The sequence below is a fragment of the Triticum aestivum genome, chromosome 6A, assembly GCF_018294505.1.
Source record: "Triticum aestivum cultivar Chinese Spring chromosome 6A, IWGSC CS RefSeq v2.1, whole genome shotgun sequence".
NCBI classification, from domain to species: domain Eukaryota; kingdom Viridiplantae; phylum Streptophyta; class Magnoliopsida; order Poales; family Poaceae; genus Triticum; species Triticum aestivum.
The window spans coordinates 474894166-474909652 of record NC_057809.1 but is presented as its reverse complement, the minus strand read 5'-3'; the positions used below and the strand labels follow the sequence as shown (position 1 = coordinate 474909652).

General features: G+C 43.7%; 2 protein-coding genes across 4 annotated transcripts; one reads left to right on the top strand and one right to left on the bottom strand.

Annotated features, from left to right (window-relative positions):
* Positions 1 to 6395: 6395 nt before the first annotated feature.
* On the top strand, positions 6396 to 10671 carry LOC123127977 (probable serine/threonine-protein kinase WNK4). Its single transcript, XM_044547858.1, has 7 exons — positions 6396 to 6955; positions 7331 to 7368; positions 8078 to 8305; positions 8387 to 8607; positions 8917 to 9074; positions 9150 to 9540; positions 9614 to 10671. The coding sequence occupies exons 1-7, from the start codon at positions 6878 to 6880 to the stop codon at positions 10348 to 10350; spliced, it is 1851 nt and encodes a 616-aa protein (XP_044403793.1). The 5' UTR covers positions 6396 to 6877; the 3' UTR covers positions 10351 to 10671.
* Positions 10672 to 12174: 1503 nt separating this feature from the next.
* LOC123127975 (uncharacterized) lies at positions 12175 to 14868 on the bottom strand. Of its 3 annotated transcripts, none has more exons than XM_044547856.1 (3): positions 14663 to 14868; positions 14401 to 14551; positions 12175 to 12660 (listed from the first exon to the last, which is right to left on the bottom strand). In XM_044547856.1, the coding sequence occupies exons 1-3, from the start codon at positions 14774 to 14776 to the stop codon at positions 12644 to 12646; spliced, it is 282 nt and encodes a 93-aa protein (XP_044403791.1). In that variant the 5' UTR covers positions 14777 to 14868; the 3' UTR covers positions 12175 to 12643. The 3 variants fall into 3 exon arrangements, with proteins under 3 accessions (XP_044403791.1, XP_044403790.1, XP_044403792.1); XM_044547855.1 differs by having other exon boundaries at positions 12175 to 12591; XM_044547857.1 differs by having other exon boundaries at positions 12175 to 12578.
* Positions 14869 to 15487: the final 619 nt, after the last annotated feature.

The window sequence follows — 15487 nt, the reverse complement described above, 5'->3', positions numbered from 1 at the left end:
TAGATACCTTGTTCACACCCCAAAGTTGGGTCTATGGTACCCCAAGGATGCTAAGTTCGATCTCATTGGGTACACGGATGCGGATTGGGCTGGAGGCAAAGTGGATCGTAAGTCCACCTCCGGTGCATGTCAATTTCTTGGACGCTCCTTGGTAAGTTGGTCCTCGAAGAAACAAAATTGTGTTGCTCTCTCCACCGCCGAAGCTGAATACATTGCAACCGCCAATTGTGCAACTCAAATATTATGGATGAGGCAAACTTTGAAGGATTACGGTATCACCTATAGACATGTGCCTCTTCTATGTGATAATGAAAGTGCCATCAATATTGCTGAGAAGCCCAAAGATCATACTCGCACCAAGCACATTGATATTAGGTACCATTTCTTGCGAGATCATGTGGAAAAGGGTGACATTGATATTGCTCACGTGGGTAGAGATATGCAACTTGCCGACATTTTAACAAAGCCATTGGATGAAGCAAGGTTCTGTCAACTTAGGCGTGAACTTGGTATCTTGGAGATTGATAACAATATGTGAAATCTAGTACCCATGCATGCATTTTCATCATGTCTTGTCTTGATGTAGGCATATATTTAGGGGGAGACACTCAACTCATGAGTACTCTCACCCTATGTAATGCATAAATAGAACAAACACTCTCAAAGCTACCATATTATTCTAGCTATGGTGCTTTAAATGATGGAGTAGTGATTATGCACCCAAAGTTCAAATCCTTGCGGTGTCATGTCACATATACTCACACATGGTGGTTTCGGCCACCGCTCTTGTCGGTTAGAACATTATCTGAGCGGTGTGTTTTATTTTTGTTCGTGTAGGATACTCACTGCTTAACATTGTGTCTTTGCATCTTCATACTGAAATTGTCATCTCACTACCATTGTCATTAGCACCAAAAATATCACCTTATCCTTCTCAAAAATTCCTGAGAGCTTCCGGTCGTCCAGTAGGTATCGGACGTTCGTAAAATTCCCTCTGTTGTCCTCATACCGGACGTCCGATATAACCGGTCTTCCTGTAATATCAACTCTGTCTCATTGCGTCGGATGTCCGGTTTTTCCAGTCGTCCGCTACCTGGCTTAGCTGGAAATTCCTCTGTGGCACCGGGCGTCTGTAACGCACCGGCCGTCCGGTCATTTCCTGGCCTGCATATATAAGGAGGGGTGTGTTTAGAGCAGTTTCCTAAACCTAAATCACTCGATCCACTTTCTCTTCTCCACCGCCACTGCTCACCCTCCTCGCTGCGGTCGCGCACCGGCCGTGCTCCTCATCGTCTCAGCGCTGCCTGGGTCGCCCCAGTCGCCGTCGCGCCTCCGGCGCCGCCCCGTGGATCTCCCCCCGTCTTGTTCGTCCCTCCGAGTTAGCACCTCTTCTTCTCCTCCTCTCATCAATTGAACTCTTCTTCGATCTATGGAGGTGGATAGTTGATTTGGGTCTCCCTCCTCCTCTAGGTCAGGATTCCAAGGACCAAGCGCTCTACACTCAAGCAGGCCCTAGGTGGGTCCTCTCGCCTGTCTCGTCATGGTGGTTCCGATGATTCCCAAGAGCGGGATCGTCCTCGGAAGCATGCCGCCCAGCCTCGCAGTTCTGCTAGCGAATCCTCAACGGAGGACTCCAACTATGAGGATGAGCTGGAAGATATGGAACCGGCCGAATAAGTTATTGTTCGCACCACTGCTCCTAAGGCGAGAACTCGTCGGCCCACCTTCAAGCCTCCTCCTTCAGTGCAACCTAAAGGTGATGCTCGTCTCATCTCTCTTGAACCTCCTGTACCTCTCGGCCGCAACATTAAAAGGTTCAACGAGGTTCCCATTGCTTCCTATCTTATGCTTCGTCGTGATATTGACCAATTTTCGGTTGCTAACAACTCCCAGGACATTCGCTTTCGCACTAACGTCCAAGAAGACATTTTTACCACTGTCATCATTCCTAAGGGTTTGTCTCTGCATGTCTGCGTTGACTTAGAGCACATTCGTGCTCATCCGGTGAAATATCCAGGGGCTATTGAGCTCATCGAGTCGTCAAATCTTGCTGCTCCATTTGCATTTCAGCACGATTTTAACCAAGTTGCCGTTCATCAATTCTATGCCACATGTTTCTTTGGTCCAAATAACACTATCACTTGGATGACCTCTGACACCGTGCTTACGTCTTCTTATTCTCAATTTGTTGCTACCCTTGGCTTTCCTGACACTGGTTTCAAAATCCATAGGGATGACCCCAACCATAGGCCCAAGGGCATTGAGGTTTGTGTAGATATTCTCAAACCCATAGATGAAATGACTAATGAGGAGAAATAGAAGGGTCTGAACCAAGTCTCCATTTGGCGCTCTCCTTTCTACATTATCTTTCAATGTGTCATTCGCACCATTTATCCCAAGATGGGTGACAAGGGGTCTTGCGATAGCTACTGCATCAATCTCATGCATCGCCTCTATGCATCTCCCAAAGAAAAGATCAATGTCCCTCATTTTCTGTGGCATGAGATCCGTCTCGCTTGTCTTCGACACAAGCGGGCCTTTCTCATGCTCCCTTTCTTCAGGCATTCATCGAGAGTGTGGCTCCGTTTCCCATTTCCCTCACTCACTTGCATGAGCGGTGGGTCATTCCACCCCACATGGCGGATGATTGGGTCCCCAAGGACTCTTCCTCTTCTGCTAATGCTCGCCGAACTGCTGCTAGCGTTCCTCCTGCTGCTCGTACTGCTCCTTCCGGATCTGCATCATTTAGGCGCATTGCTCACTTTCTTGGGAAGGCACACTCTGCCATGATGAAGGTTTTTACCTTTCACTGCTCCCAAAATCACGATGTTGTCACTTGCATGGTCACTTCCAAGAATGCTCTGAAGGCTCGTCTAAGAGACTCCGGAGTTTTCAATGTGAGTGATGATGAACGTCTTCCTGATGATCCACCTTCTGACTTTGGCTTTCCCTCGGGTCCTGAGTGGTCTGATTTCCTTGAGGAGGCTGGTGGCAGTGGTGCTCATGATGATGGTGATGATGATGCTTTATGATGGTCTGACCCCTTTTGGGTATTTGATGCCAAGGGGGAGTAGGCACTTATCTATTATGTAATGCTGTGAGATTAGCTTGTATCAAACCAATGTTATGTTTATTGTCGTTTTATGCACTATGCTATGAGTGATGAACCTTTATGGGTTGTGTAATACACCTATCTATGGAGCCTATTATGGTATTATGTTATCTTGTTTACTTTATGAGATTTGGTTGTGTTGGTATCATTTTGAGGGGGAGCTCTCTTCGTGCTTATTTTATTTATGCACATGTTTAGAGGGAGCTCCACAACAAATCCTTTTGATATTCAAAGTTTTTTTTACATATTGAGAAGTGCATGTATGTTGCCATCAACTACCAAAAAGGGGGAGATTGAAAGTTCAATCATGCCCTTAATCTTATTTTGATGTTGATGACAACATGCATATAGGGGACTAATCATTTTTATCAAGTATATCTCAGGATTATGTCTCAAGGGTCGTGTGTGGATCATGACTACGGACAAATATATATCACTCAAGAGCGGAGATACAAGACAATAGCTTTGGCTCTTTTTCGGTTTGTTTTTGAGTATAGGGATCCCGCACTATTAAGAGGGAATCGTCGGATTTCGTGAAAGACTTGCTAAAACCCACAAAGTATCCTCTCACAACATCTCTGTTTCACCACTAGCTCTTCCACTAACTTGTGCACAAATTTCTTTGTGCTCATGAGCTAGTGTGCTCTGTTTTCACCGGACGACCGGTATTCTACGGACGTCTGGCCCTTCACAACCGACCGGGCATGTGGCTCTCTCCGGGTGTCCGGTGCATCCTCACAGAAAGTATATAGCGGAAATCTGGTCCACTCCGGACGACCGGTCACTGGACGTCCGTTTCTCTCCGGAAATTCGATACAACCTCAATAGAACACTTATTAACAGATTCCTGATCCACTTCGGACGACCGGTCACCGGACGATCGGCACCTTCCGGATGTCCGGTGGTTGTGTGCCTCGTGCTTCTTTTGTGGCCTGATAGGATTCCCAGCGACCGGACGACCGACGGCCCGGCCGGACGTCCGGTCCAATCAGTGTCACCGGACGTCTGACAACTTCAGTACACTAAGTGACTCAACGGTCAGTTTTTACACTACTACTATATATAGCCTCCTCCCTCCACGGGATAAGGTTGATCATTCACTTTGAGCTCTCCAAGAACACATTTCACTCCCTCTCTTGATCCCCCCACACAAAATCCTAGACCCCCAAGGGATTTGGGAACATTTGAAGAAGTTCTCCAATCAAGTGATAGATCCAGTCCTTCCCCTTCTTCTCACCAAAGGAATTCGTGATTTGAGCAAGTTCTTGAGCTTTTCCCGTCGTTCTTGTTACTCTTGGAGGTTGGAGACTCCTAGGCGGTAGGAGTCACTCGGAGAGGAATCGATCATTGTGATTACCGTGGAAAGTTTGTGAGGGTTTGGAGATCACCCCAAGGTCTACCACTAGTGGTTGAGAAACGCCTTCGTGGTGTTGTCTCAAAGGGAGAATAGGGTGAGCCTTCGTGGCATTGGTGTGCCTTCATGGTAACATCCACCTCTCTAACGGTGACGTAACTTCCCTCCAAGGAAGTGAACATCGGCATACACCCTTGTCTCTCGGAGTTGCGGTTATTCCTAACCCTAACTCCCTACTTGTGGTTACTTGTCTCTTGTCCTTACTTATATCATATTATGCTTGCTTACTCACATAGTTGTGTTACTTGTTTAGCTTGCTTAGCTCTTAGCATCATACTTGCAATTGTTAGGCTCACTTTCATATTTCGCATTATTGCCTAAAATTGCTAAGTAATAATTAAAATTTGTAATTGTACCTATTCACCCCCCCTCTAGGTCCATCTCGATCCTTTCAGTAATAACCGTGTGTTATAAAATAGAAAAAACATCTTCCGTCTACAGGTGCTCCTAGAGGAGGTGGTGGTTGTAGGCAGTGTTGGCCTGCGCCTCGTGGAACTGCTCCTCCCGCTCCTCCCGCACCATACCCATGTAATGGGCACGGCGTCGCCGATGGTCATGGTGCAATGCTTTGGCGAGGGTGGCGCGGAAGAGGAGGAGGAGGGTGGCGCTGGCTCGTTGTTGGCCGCTTACTCCATTGGGAAGTCACCGTCCTCCGGTTGCCTTCTGGCCGGTCATCTCCTTCTTCTGGTTTGGCGTTAGCCTGTCCCAGAGAGCTTTGGTGGGGGAGGAATCCATGGTGGGAGTGGTGCAGAGAGGTATGGGAGACGGATGACTGCGAGTATGGTCGGGGCAGCGGTTTATATAGCAATGGTGGGCGGCAGAGGGACGGACGGGTGGTTCCAGAGTAGCCGCCTTGGCAACCGCGTGTTATTAATTTGGGTGGCAGACGAACGAACGGGCGGCCGTCGTGCCGTTTGAACGCGGAGCAGTCGCCTGCACGGGGAAGCGGCGCAGGCTGCACTTTCTCGGCCGGCGCGCCACTTCAATGCCGGCGCTAGTGAGCGGCCGCGTCCGCTCTGGCCGGGCATGAATGTGGGCACTGACGCTCTAGAGCGGCGCTAATTGTTTCGGGCGGGAAGCACGCGTGGGAGGAAGGAGGGGTTTTGGGTGGGCCAGGGCGGTCAGAAGCGGGCATGGCAACGTTCCGGACTTCCGTAAAACTTCCCACGTTTGTCTCTGGTTTATGGGAGAAAGTATGTCCGGATCACGCCACAGACCGATACAAAAACGTGTTGAATGGCTTCCGCGGTCCGGACAACGCAGTCTAGACGGATGCGGGAGGTTTGACCGTTTGAGGGTCGGCGTCGGAGATGCCCTAACCGTCTCGCTTACGAGCGATTTTTTTCAACTTTGGGCATGATAACTTACATAGGCCACACGTGGTAACTTTCGACAAAAAAAAATCATCGCAACATGTCAACATGAGATCTGGTTTCGAATCTCTCGTCGCGACGATTTTTTATATGAAAATAGTGTTTGATCGGACAAACGGTTTGAGCTACAAAAATTTTCAAATTTAAATTTTCGTTAAAATATTTACTGACATTATAAAAAAAATTACGCATGCATGCATATTTGCTCGTCATAGACATCTGCATGCAATTAGGCAAAATGAGTTGCATGCAAACAAAGGATCGGATCCGTTCCTAACGGCCGATCAGTCGAAAGTTATTGCTGTCCTTTCTCAAATCAATGACAGACTCCGACTAAAAAAATCAATGACAGACTCCGACTCAAAAAAAAAAAATCAATGTTGGCAAAAAAAAGTAGAGTATATTTGAACATTGCTATCCAAAATCCGCAAATTAAACAAGACACCAATCCCGTATCTTAACGGAACAGAATGTCAGTTACTATTTCCATGCCTCCACTTTTTCCTCCTCACCGCTACCAATCTCTCCCTTTTATTTCTCCTCGCCTCCACCAGCGCATCTCCGGGCAGCTAAAATCGTACCCTACCCTCGGTGGCCGCCGGCTCTGCCTCCCCGTAATCCCAACGTTGCAGCAGGGAACCCGCCGATGATGGGTTCTGCATACCCGACGGGAGGAGACTGACCGGCGGAGAATAAGGTGCTGCCGCAATCCGCCGGGTGCCGGGCAATGGGCGTCGCCGTGGGACAGGTGAAGCCGACGTCGCTGGGCAGCCGCCCCCGTCGAATGCGGCCTTCGTATGCCCCCTTCTCCGAGCCCTTCACTGAACGCCAGGCACATGCCGCGCCGTCATCCCCTTCCTGGCCGGCAGCGTGCTGTGCGTAGAAGCCCATCCCTCCCTCCGTCCAGCTTTCTCCACCGATCTGGCTCCAATTTTTTTCCCGCTTCCTCTCTGTGTTCCCAAATTCGTTTGATCCAGAATGGAGGTATTTGGCGATCGGGATGAGCCGACCGATCCTGAATACATAGAGGTGGATCCGACCGGGCGATACATGCGCGTAAGATTTCGCTTGGTGCTTTATTTTCTGATGATTGATCTCGCTTGGACTCTGATTTGTTTCATTGATGCCAATGTGACCTGAGATTTCCATGCTAGTTTTTGACCCTGCGGTGAAACGAATTGTCGTTATAAAAACTTATATTTTTCAGCATTTTGTTGCTTCCTTCCATAGATAAACAATGCAGAGTCGTGCACATTGTGAGCAGTGCATCCTGTTTTATCAATAAAGGTTGCATTAGAGCTATGTTAGCGTGAAAATTTTGCCCATTTGCTCATTGGATTATTAAAAATCAGCAAGGAGGGAGTGCCTAAAATGATCAACAAAACCATCCGTGCCTATTGTATTGATCTGATTTTTTTCCCCTTGTTGCAGTACAATGAGGTGTTGGGGAGAGGAGCTGTCAAGACTGTGTATGCCCTTACTATCATATTGTTTCATTTGTGTTTCTTTGTCAATTGATAGGTTGCCTCGTTTTCTTTCCAAACCTTAAAGATTGGCATAGTATTAGTATATTTTGTACTCTCTCCAATCCATATTACTTGTCACATGTTTAGTACAACTTTAGTACAAAATTGTACTAAATCTGCGACAAGTAATATGGATCGGAGGGAGTATTATTATTAACAATGTCGCTCTAATTAAGGTGTAGAGGTTAATACAATGATTCATACTTTAGTTGCTAATACACATGCTCAGTTTTAGGCTTATGGCCGTAGTGAAGGTACCCTTTGTCGCTGTTCCACTTTGTTCAAAATAACCAGAAAGGCCCTAGTTTAATTAACAGTAGTAATGTAGTACTCAATCATATCTTAGACTCCCGACAGCCTTTCTATAACCATATGTACCAAGAAACTACTTAGGAGATAATATAGGCTGAGCAACTTGGGTCTGAAGTGATTTGGACCGAGGGAATATCATCATTTCAGGATGTAGCCTCTCTAAATTGTTCTGGAGACTTGTGGTGGCATTCAGTAAATAGATTCATATCAGGTTAATGATAAATTGCTACGCAATTATAATGCTACATTGCTTATCTTTCTGTTTACTTTTTTACACATCTCTTCCGACTATTACATGGGTCTGTCTGTAACTTGTGTTTCATTCTTAATTTGGATTTAGTTACAAGGCATTTGATGAGGCCGAAGGTATTGAAGTTGCATGGAATCAAGTCAGCATAGATGAGCTGATGCAGTGTCCAGATAACCTTGAGAGGCTCTACTCGGAAGTTCATCTACTGAAATCACTCAAGCATGAAAATGTAATGAAGTTCTACAATTATTGGGTCGATGATCGAAAGAAGACAATCAATGTTATTACTGAACTGTTTACATCTGGCAGTCTTAGGCAGTAAGTAATCATTGACCCATGCTCTGCTGCTACTTCCATCTTTCTTGAGAATGACACCATCACAACTTTGTGCATCTCTAGTTACCGACGGAAACATCCACGCGTTGATTTGAAAGCAATAAAGAATTGGGCAAGACAGATTCTTTATGGATTAGATTACTTGCACAGCCACCAACCTCCGGTTATCCACAGAGACCTGAAGTGTGATAATATTTTTGTTAATGGCAATCATGGACAAGTTAAGATTGGAGATCTTGGACTAGCTACAGTTATGCTAACGCCTAAAGCAAGAAGTGTTATTGGTAATAATATTTTTGCTAGTTTATTGTCTTCCATGTTTGCTGAACAAATATCTTATGGTTCTTTTATCTTATGATACAACTTTGTATGTTATGGTTCCACCATTTGACATCTTTATATCAGTATAATCTTCTGCAATACATGGTTGTTTGAATTGTGAAAACCAAGGTCGCACCTGTTCTCTCATTTAGACATGTTATATGGTTGTGTATTTTCAACAACCCACTCTTGAGTTCTAACCACTTTCTAAAAAATTATTTTTTGCACCTGATACAACACTATGATATTTCAACTCTTCTTTATTTTGGTAGGTACTCCTGAATTCATGGCACCTGAGCTATATGATGAGAATTACGATGAACTGGTCGATATTTATTCCTTCGGTATGTGCATGTTGGAAATGTTCACTCTTGAATATCCATACAATGAATGCAAAAATGCAGCTCAGATTTTTAAAAAAGTATCCAAGGTAAGTGTGTTATTTATATTCTAGAGTTGTGCTTCAGTTGAGCATCTTTTCTGAATTACTGTCTCTAATCTTTAGGGTGTCAAACCGGCTGCACTGTCCAAAATTGTAAATGCTGAAGTTAAGAATTTCATTGAGAAATGTTTAGTTCCTGCTTCTGAGAGGCTGTCCGCCAAAGATCTATTGCAAGATCCATTTCTTTGCCCCGATAATGCAAATAGTTTTGCTAGCATTACGGTTCCATCAACAATTCCCAAAGCAGTACGGATCTCTCCGGAATCTTTGCACATGGACGTTGATACTCATGAATCTATGTGTGCTAGCTCGGGCGAGAAAAATGCCGTTGGGTCTCCACATAATTCCGTGTTGGAGTTCACGAGAACCAACAGAAACACGGAACTCAATCTAAAGGGCGAGAAAGTTGATGATAGTTCAGTCTCACTGGTTTTACGGATTGCTGATTTGTGTGGTATGACTTACTTTATGTTGTTTGGAACTCAAATTACTATATTTTTGTGATACCATTGACTTTCTGTTCGCAGGTCAAGCAAGAAATATCCATTTCCTCTTCTACCTCGAATCTGACACAGCTATGTCTGTTGCTGCGGAAATGGTTGAACAGTTGGAGCTAGCAGACTGCGATGTTACTTTCATTGCTGATTTTATTGACCTTCTGATAGTCAATCTTGTTCCTGGTCGGAAACTGGCAAATGATGCAGCGATGAGTCCATATGTGGAATCTAAAACGTGTGGAAGTGAGCAAGTAACTATTTCCCAGCAGAACCCATTAGAGATGCCACCTGATTATGTGTTAGTTCAAAGTACAATGCATCCTAAAGATATCAGTGCATCGCCGAATAAATATCTTGAATCTGTCTTAAGTGCAACTAACCTAGAGGGGCCAAAGTGCTCTGAGGGGTCGGACTTTTCTGCGCAGCTTGCTGGGAGTTCTGAAAGTCCGAGATACGATGGGACTGGTGACTGTGGGACTATGTACTGTGGTGGGTACAAAGAGGGAATCCACAAACTAGACTGCAACCATGTTCTAGGTGATGGGTCAAGGAACATTTCGATTTTCCATATAGATGAAGCATCGCCTCCTTCGGAGCTGGTGAGTGGTTGCTCGTCAATTTCCATCACCGATAGTCAAGATGTGCTGAATGGGGAGCTTGATTTGATTGAAGTCGAGTACAAAGATTGGTTTGATGAATTAGCAAGGATGCGGGAAGAAGCTATGGAAGGAGGAGGACAGGAGAAGTGGTTACAATATAATGAATGATGTTTAAGTTCGAGTATCGTGTGTGTCTTGTCTGAAACATCATCGGAATGTCTTTAGATGTTCCTCTGCCTCCTGCTTCTACAGTTTTGTGTTTTGGTCATGCAAATGTGGGTTATAATAATCGGTAGGATCATTGTCATCGATGTAGATTTGCACTGTTGCCCAGTGCGTTTATAATTAGTTAGTTCTTTAGCTAGCTCTGAGTTTTCCCAGCATTACAACTTTGACTTTGATGTGTCATCGGGAAAACGCAACTGTTGTAGATACACGGCTGCAGAAGTTTCAGTATTGGAATGAATATTGCAGCTGAAACATTCGATCTTTGCGTGTTCGTTATATATGTAGTTCCCCAATTTTTAACCAAACCTTTTGAGGGTTAAATAGTGCACGCAGAGCAAAGTTCAAGGAGATCAAGTGGCTCATCCATAGCGCCAACAGAAAGAAGTACAGGAGGCCTTGGTCCTGTCATTTAGATGATTGCTCTTGTTGTTGTGCATTTCATTTGTGTGCATAGTTTTATATCAGCTGCAATGGCTCTTTTATAGGAGTATTATAACTGACAGGAACCCTAGTCGCCTATTTGCTTGGGAGGAGAGACGAAGGGGCAAGTAAGGGACAATGGTGTTAGGAACCAACCCTAGGTTTTTTTATCCTAGTTGGTCTTTTCCTATTTGCTTTTTTTAGCACAATCCACTAGGTTTATTGATTAATAATCAACGCGATACAAAGAATATCATGAGGTACGCTAATCTAACGAAGAATCAAAACTAGCTAGATTGTGGGTATTCATAATTTGAGCCTCTTTTTTCATGGACAAAATTACACAAGGTAAAAGAAGAACTAGGGGGAATGCCTAATGGAGCTTGAGCTCCATGGAGCCCTTTGAAAACTTCAAAATTCAAATTTTAAGTTTCAAAAAATTCTGAAAAAATACACATATAGTGATATACATATGGATGTATACTACTTGTCTGCGAAATTCCATGAAGAAATACCTTTTAAAGCTACACAAAATGAAAAAAAATCACGTATTTCTAACACATGTACTGTTCACTATAAATTCACATGATTTTTTTTGTATCATGCACATCTGTATACACATATAAGTATTTATGTACTTTTTCAGATTTTTTTAACTTTAAAAATGATTTTTGAACGTTCAAAAATAAAAAAATCCACTCTCAAGAACTAGCTACTATAATGTCCCTGATAATCACTTCATATTTACCACCTAATGGAGCCCAAAATTTCAAAAATTGTCTTTTTAAGTTTCCAAAAAATCTGAAATAAAATACGCAAGTACTTACCAACGTACAACATGGGTGTAAAAATTCATTATGAAATTTTGTTTTGATATGAGCTGTACACAAAAACATCATGTGCTTTTATAGTAAAGTGAATAGTACATGTGCTAGATTTTTGTGTAACTCTTATAAAAAAAAATTACATACAAAGTAGTATACATCCACAGGTATGTGTGTATTATTTTCAGAATTATTTGAAACCTAAAACTTAGATTTTAACGCAACTTCTGAAATGTACATACTTATTATGAGATCTACTTAAGTAATAAAAAGAAGTATATTGCGTGTGTGTTTATTGTCGGCAACCCAACACACATCTACTACATCTGTACCAAAATATAAGATGTTTCTGTAGCCTAAAAAAAACAGCCTATATTTTAATACGGAGGGAGTATTTGTCAACAGGGGACCAGAGTGCCACTGTCGGGCCGCTGAACCCCTTGCCTTCATTGTCTTCTCGACCCCTAACCTAAACTCATACAGTACAAGTTTCGAGGGTGGAGAATGGAAGTTATGCACGGACTCACAATCATACCCATTCTTGTGCTGGTTGAATAAGAAGAGTATTCATACACCAAATCAACACCTCTAGCGCGCGCGCACACACACACACAAAAAGCATCTCCATACCAAAAAGCCTGCAATGTCACATAAAGGAAGTGTCCAATTACCCCGCAAAAAAAGGAAGCGTCCAATTAACAAACCAACATTGAAGTGAGCTTCTGCACTGTCAGATGTATATCACTTTACTTTGCACAAGATTGGTGGCTTTTGGCATTGTGTGCTGCAACATAATTTGATCAAAGAAGCTCCACATGTTCGCATGTCCAGATACTCAAGTTTCACAATGCTTGTAGACATGTACTAATCGAATCCACATCTGCCAAAAGTATGTTTCTCCATTGTGTCAATTTGGTCATGTACCTGAAAGCGAATGCTTCATATGTGTATTAGCAGAGTGTTTGGCAAAATATGAATTCCGCTCCAGGTTACTCATGTAGACAGTCTGTTGCAATTATATATAACATTAGCCATGTTTACAACAAAGTCATCAAAAGGTTACAGCAGACACATGCTGTACCATAGTCATGTCCGCCAAATTGCTTTTCACACAGACAAGCACAGCTAAAAAGATTTTCACTTCACTGTAAAAAGATAAATTTTGGCCTATAAAATTAAGCATTCTCAAAAGGCTCTTGTAAAAAAAAGGAATTAAGCAAGTCAACGTAGTAAGTACAACAAGCCAATCTAAACACACCAAAATGAATATTTTCTGCTATATATGTTGACACTATAAAAGATATCAATATAAAGCTTTTTGTTGGTATCGGCTGGTATAACTGAAGTTTCAAAGAGAGGAAACATATTAAGCAAGGATCCTATTAACTTGAAACTAACATTACTTGTTCTCCAAACATTTTATTCCGTCATTTCTACTTTTCCTTTCTAGGATCATATGGAATTTTTTCCGTCTATTTTTCCTAATAAAAAAGCGACCTGGCTTCCTTTATTTACCTAATCAATTTATATTAAGGAACAACTCCCTTAAGAATATTAAAAGAACAACCTAAATTACTTTTAGAATTAGTCCCCTTGGACAATGCCAGAGCTGGAGGCATGGCAGACGAACACTTCTATGCCAGTGCCCTGGCTGAAATGTGAGCACAAAGGCATTAAAATTACGAGTAAATCATATTACTGGTCCCAAAACTTGACCGGCAGGTTCAAGTAGGACACTGTACTCTCAAACTGCCTATCTAGGCTACTAAACTAGTTTTAAGTGGATCACTCTAGGTGTCAACTAGTTTGGGCAGCCTATGTAGTTTCCATCCATTAGCAAAGTCACTATTATGGCAATATACTTAGCTGGCCTTAATTCCTTGCTCTCATTGGGTCCCTGACATGCAGAAATTTATATAAGGTCAAGACTCTAGGGAGGCTGAGGGCAAATTACAGTGCTCATGCCCGTCATCAGGTACTAACCAAGCACAGTGGCATCAGTGAACATGCCATGTCATTTGATCTGTCACACAAAGGATGCCATACCAATTACCTAGAGAGAAACATCTCAAGAAGTTTAACGACCTAGACCTGCAGTTTGGGAGTTCGATGACCCAAGTTAGGTGACTGCAGCTCAATGTACTACATGGTTAGAAAAAGGCGCTTAAGCATGCCTAGGCTCTAGGCGATAGCAAAACGCCTAGCGCTTAGGCGTGCGCTTTTGTTAGAAAAGCACGAGGCGGTGGCAAAACGCACAATTAACGCCTAACGCTTTTAAAACTTTGTTCCTAATAACAAGTGTAGATTTGCCTTAGGCATGGGCGCATGGCACCACCACGCAGAAAAAGGTGACACAGGGTGGGCAAGTGTCATTCTTCGAAATAAGCTAGGGTGTGAACTTTAAGAAAAAAACTGTAAAGAAAAAGATTTCTAATGAAAAATCCTAAGCTACATTTGCATTACAAAACAACTTCGGGTAATATATTTCAATATAGTACAATTCACCGAAAGGAAGATGTGAAGAAAATCCCCTTATTGGTGCCAGAACGAGCAACTCTATTGACAACAGAAATTTCCAGGGTTGCAACAAAAAGAAAAAAAAAATCGTAATCCGTCTTCCTTTTTCTGACACCAGAAGAAAGAACAACAATTGATAATCCCTAGTTATGCACACAGTTGAGCGGTGAGGACAATCGACTATTCCAGTAGGCAGTAGCTAAGCAAAAGAGAAGGGTGAAGAGCTCACCCTCAGTCTTGGGGGCAGATTGCTTGAGCTGACCATCGGCCTTGGGCTCACCGTCAGTCTTGGGGGCCGATTCCTTGGGCTCACCCTCAGTCTTGGGGGCAGATTCCGCGGACTCCACCTCCCTCTTGACCAGCCTCGCCTTCTTCACGATCTGCGCCAAGCGAGGGTCACACCAACAAGCACGTCAACACAACTCGATCGGGGGCATCAGAGTAAAACGACGCAAGGGAACGAGGAGGCGGAATTGGGTTTGAGGGCAGACCTTGTTTTTGATGGGGCAGACGTACGGGCAGGTGGGGCAGAAGAGGCGCAGGCGGTGGCCGCCGGTGGCCGGCTGGATCTGCAGCAGCATCCCGCACGCCGGGCAGAAGTCCATGGCCGCTTGCCGCACTTCTCTGCCGCTGTGCTACGGTCGGCGGCGGCTCTGCGATGAGTTTTTCTTTTCTTTTTTGAGGGGTGTTTCCAGGGTGGGGTGAAACCCCACTAAAACCCTATGACCAGGGTGGGTGTTTCCAGCCCATTAGTATTGGGCCGACCGTGTGAACGGCGGTCTGACCTCGAGGCCCACATATTTTGTACATGGAATTATGGGAATTCACCGTGCTCCCTTATTTTAAAGCCCTCTCGTTCAATTGAGATGTTCGACTTTAGATTTGGTTTACAATTTTGACCTCGTCAACTATTTCTCAACGAGCCCTCTCATTGAGATGAGGTATCAATTTTAGATTTGATTCACAATTTTGAGTGGATCAATAATTTCTTAAATTAATCGACATCAACCAGCATAATACGTGTTTTTGTTGATTAGCGGATATCACGAACTGACATGAAAATCCCACTAAAACACCATATTATAAAAAAAAGAACGCACTTCATCATCTTACCCGTGCGTCAAACCAATTCTTATCTTTATGGAATCTTAGCAACACCAACGGCACAACGAAACGCGCCCAACACTTCTAATTAATGCGAAATTCTAAAGTCCGCAATGCAAGAGATGAATCATTTCATAGGATAGGATGACCAAAATTTCAACCTATCCCGCATTTTTTTCTAAGAAATCATTGGAGAAGAGTTCTCACATGTG

Coding starts and splice junctions, on each gene's coding strand:
- LOC123127977 (XM_044547858.1), top strand. CDS start 6,878: ATGGAGGTATTTGGCGATCGGGATGAGCCGACCGATCCTGAATACATA. Junction 6,956..7,330: donor CGACCGGGCGATACATGCGC/GTAAGATTTCGC, acceptor CCCTTGTTGCAG/TACAATGAGGTGTTGGGGAG. Junction 8,608..8,916: donor TAAAGCAAGAAGTGTTATTG/GTAATAATATTT, acceptor TTATTTTGGTAG/GTACTCCTGAATTCATGGCA.
- LOC123127975 (XM_044547855.1), bottom strand. CDS start 14,776: ATGGACTTCTGCCCGGCGTGCGGGATGCTGCTGCAGATCCAGCCGGCC. Junction 14,552..14,662: donor TCTGCCCCATCAAAAACAAG/GTCTGCCCTCAA, acceptor CGCTTGGCGCAG/ATCGTGAAGAAGGCGAGGCT. Junction 12,592..14,400: donor ATCTGCCCCCAAGACTGAGG/GTGAGCTCTTCA, acceptor ACACATATGAAG/CATTCGCTTTCAGGTACATG.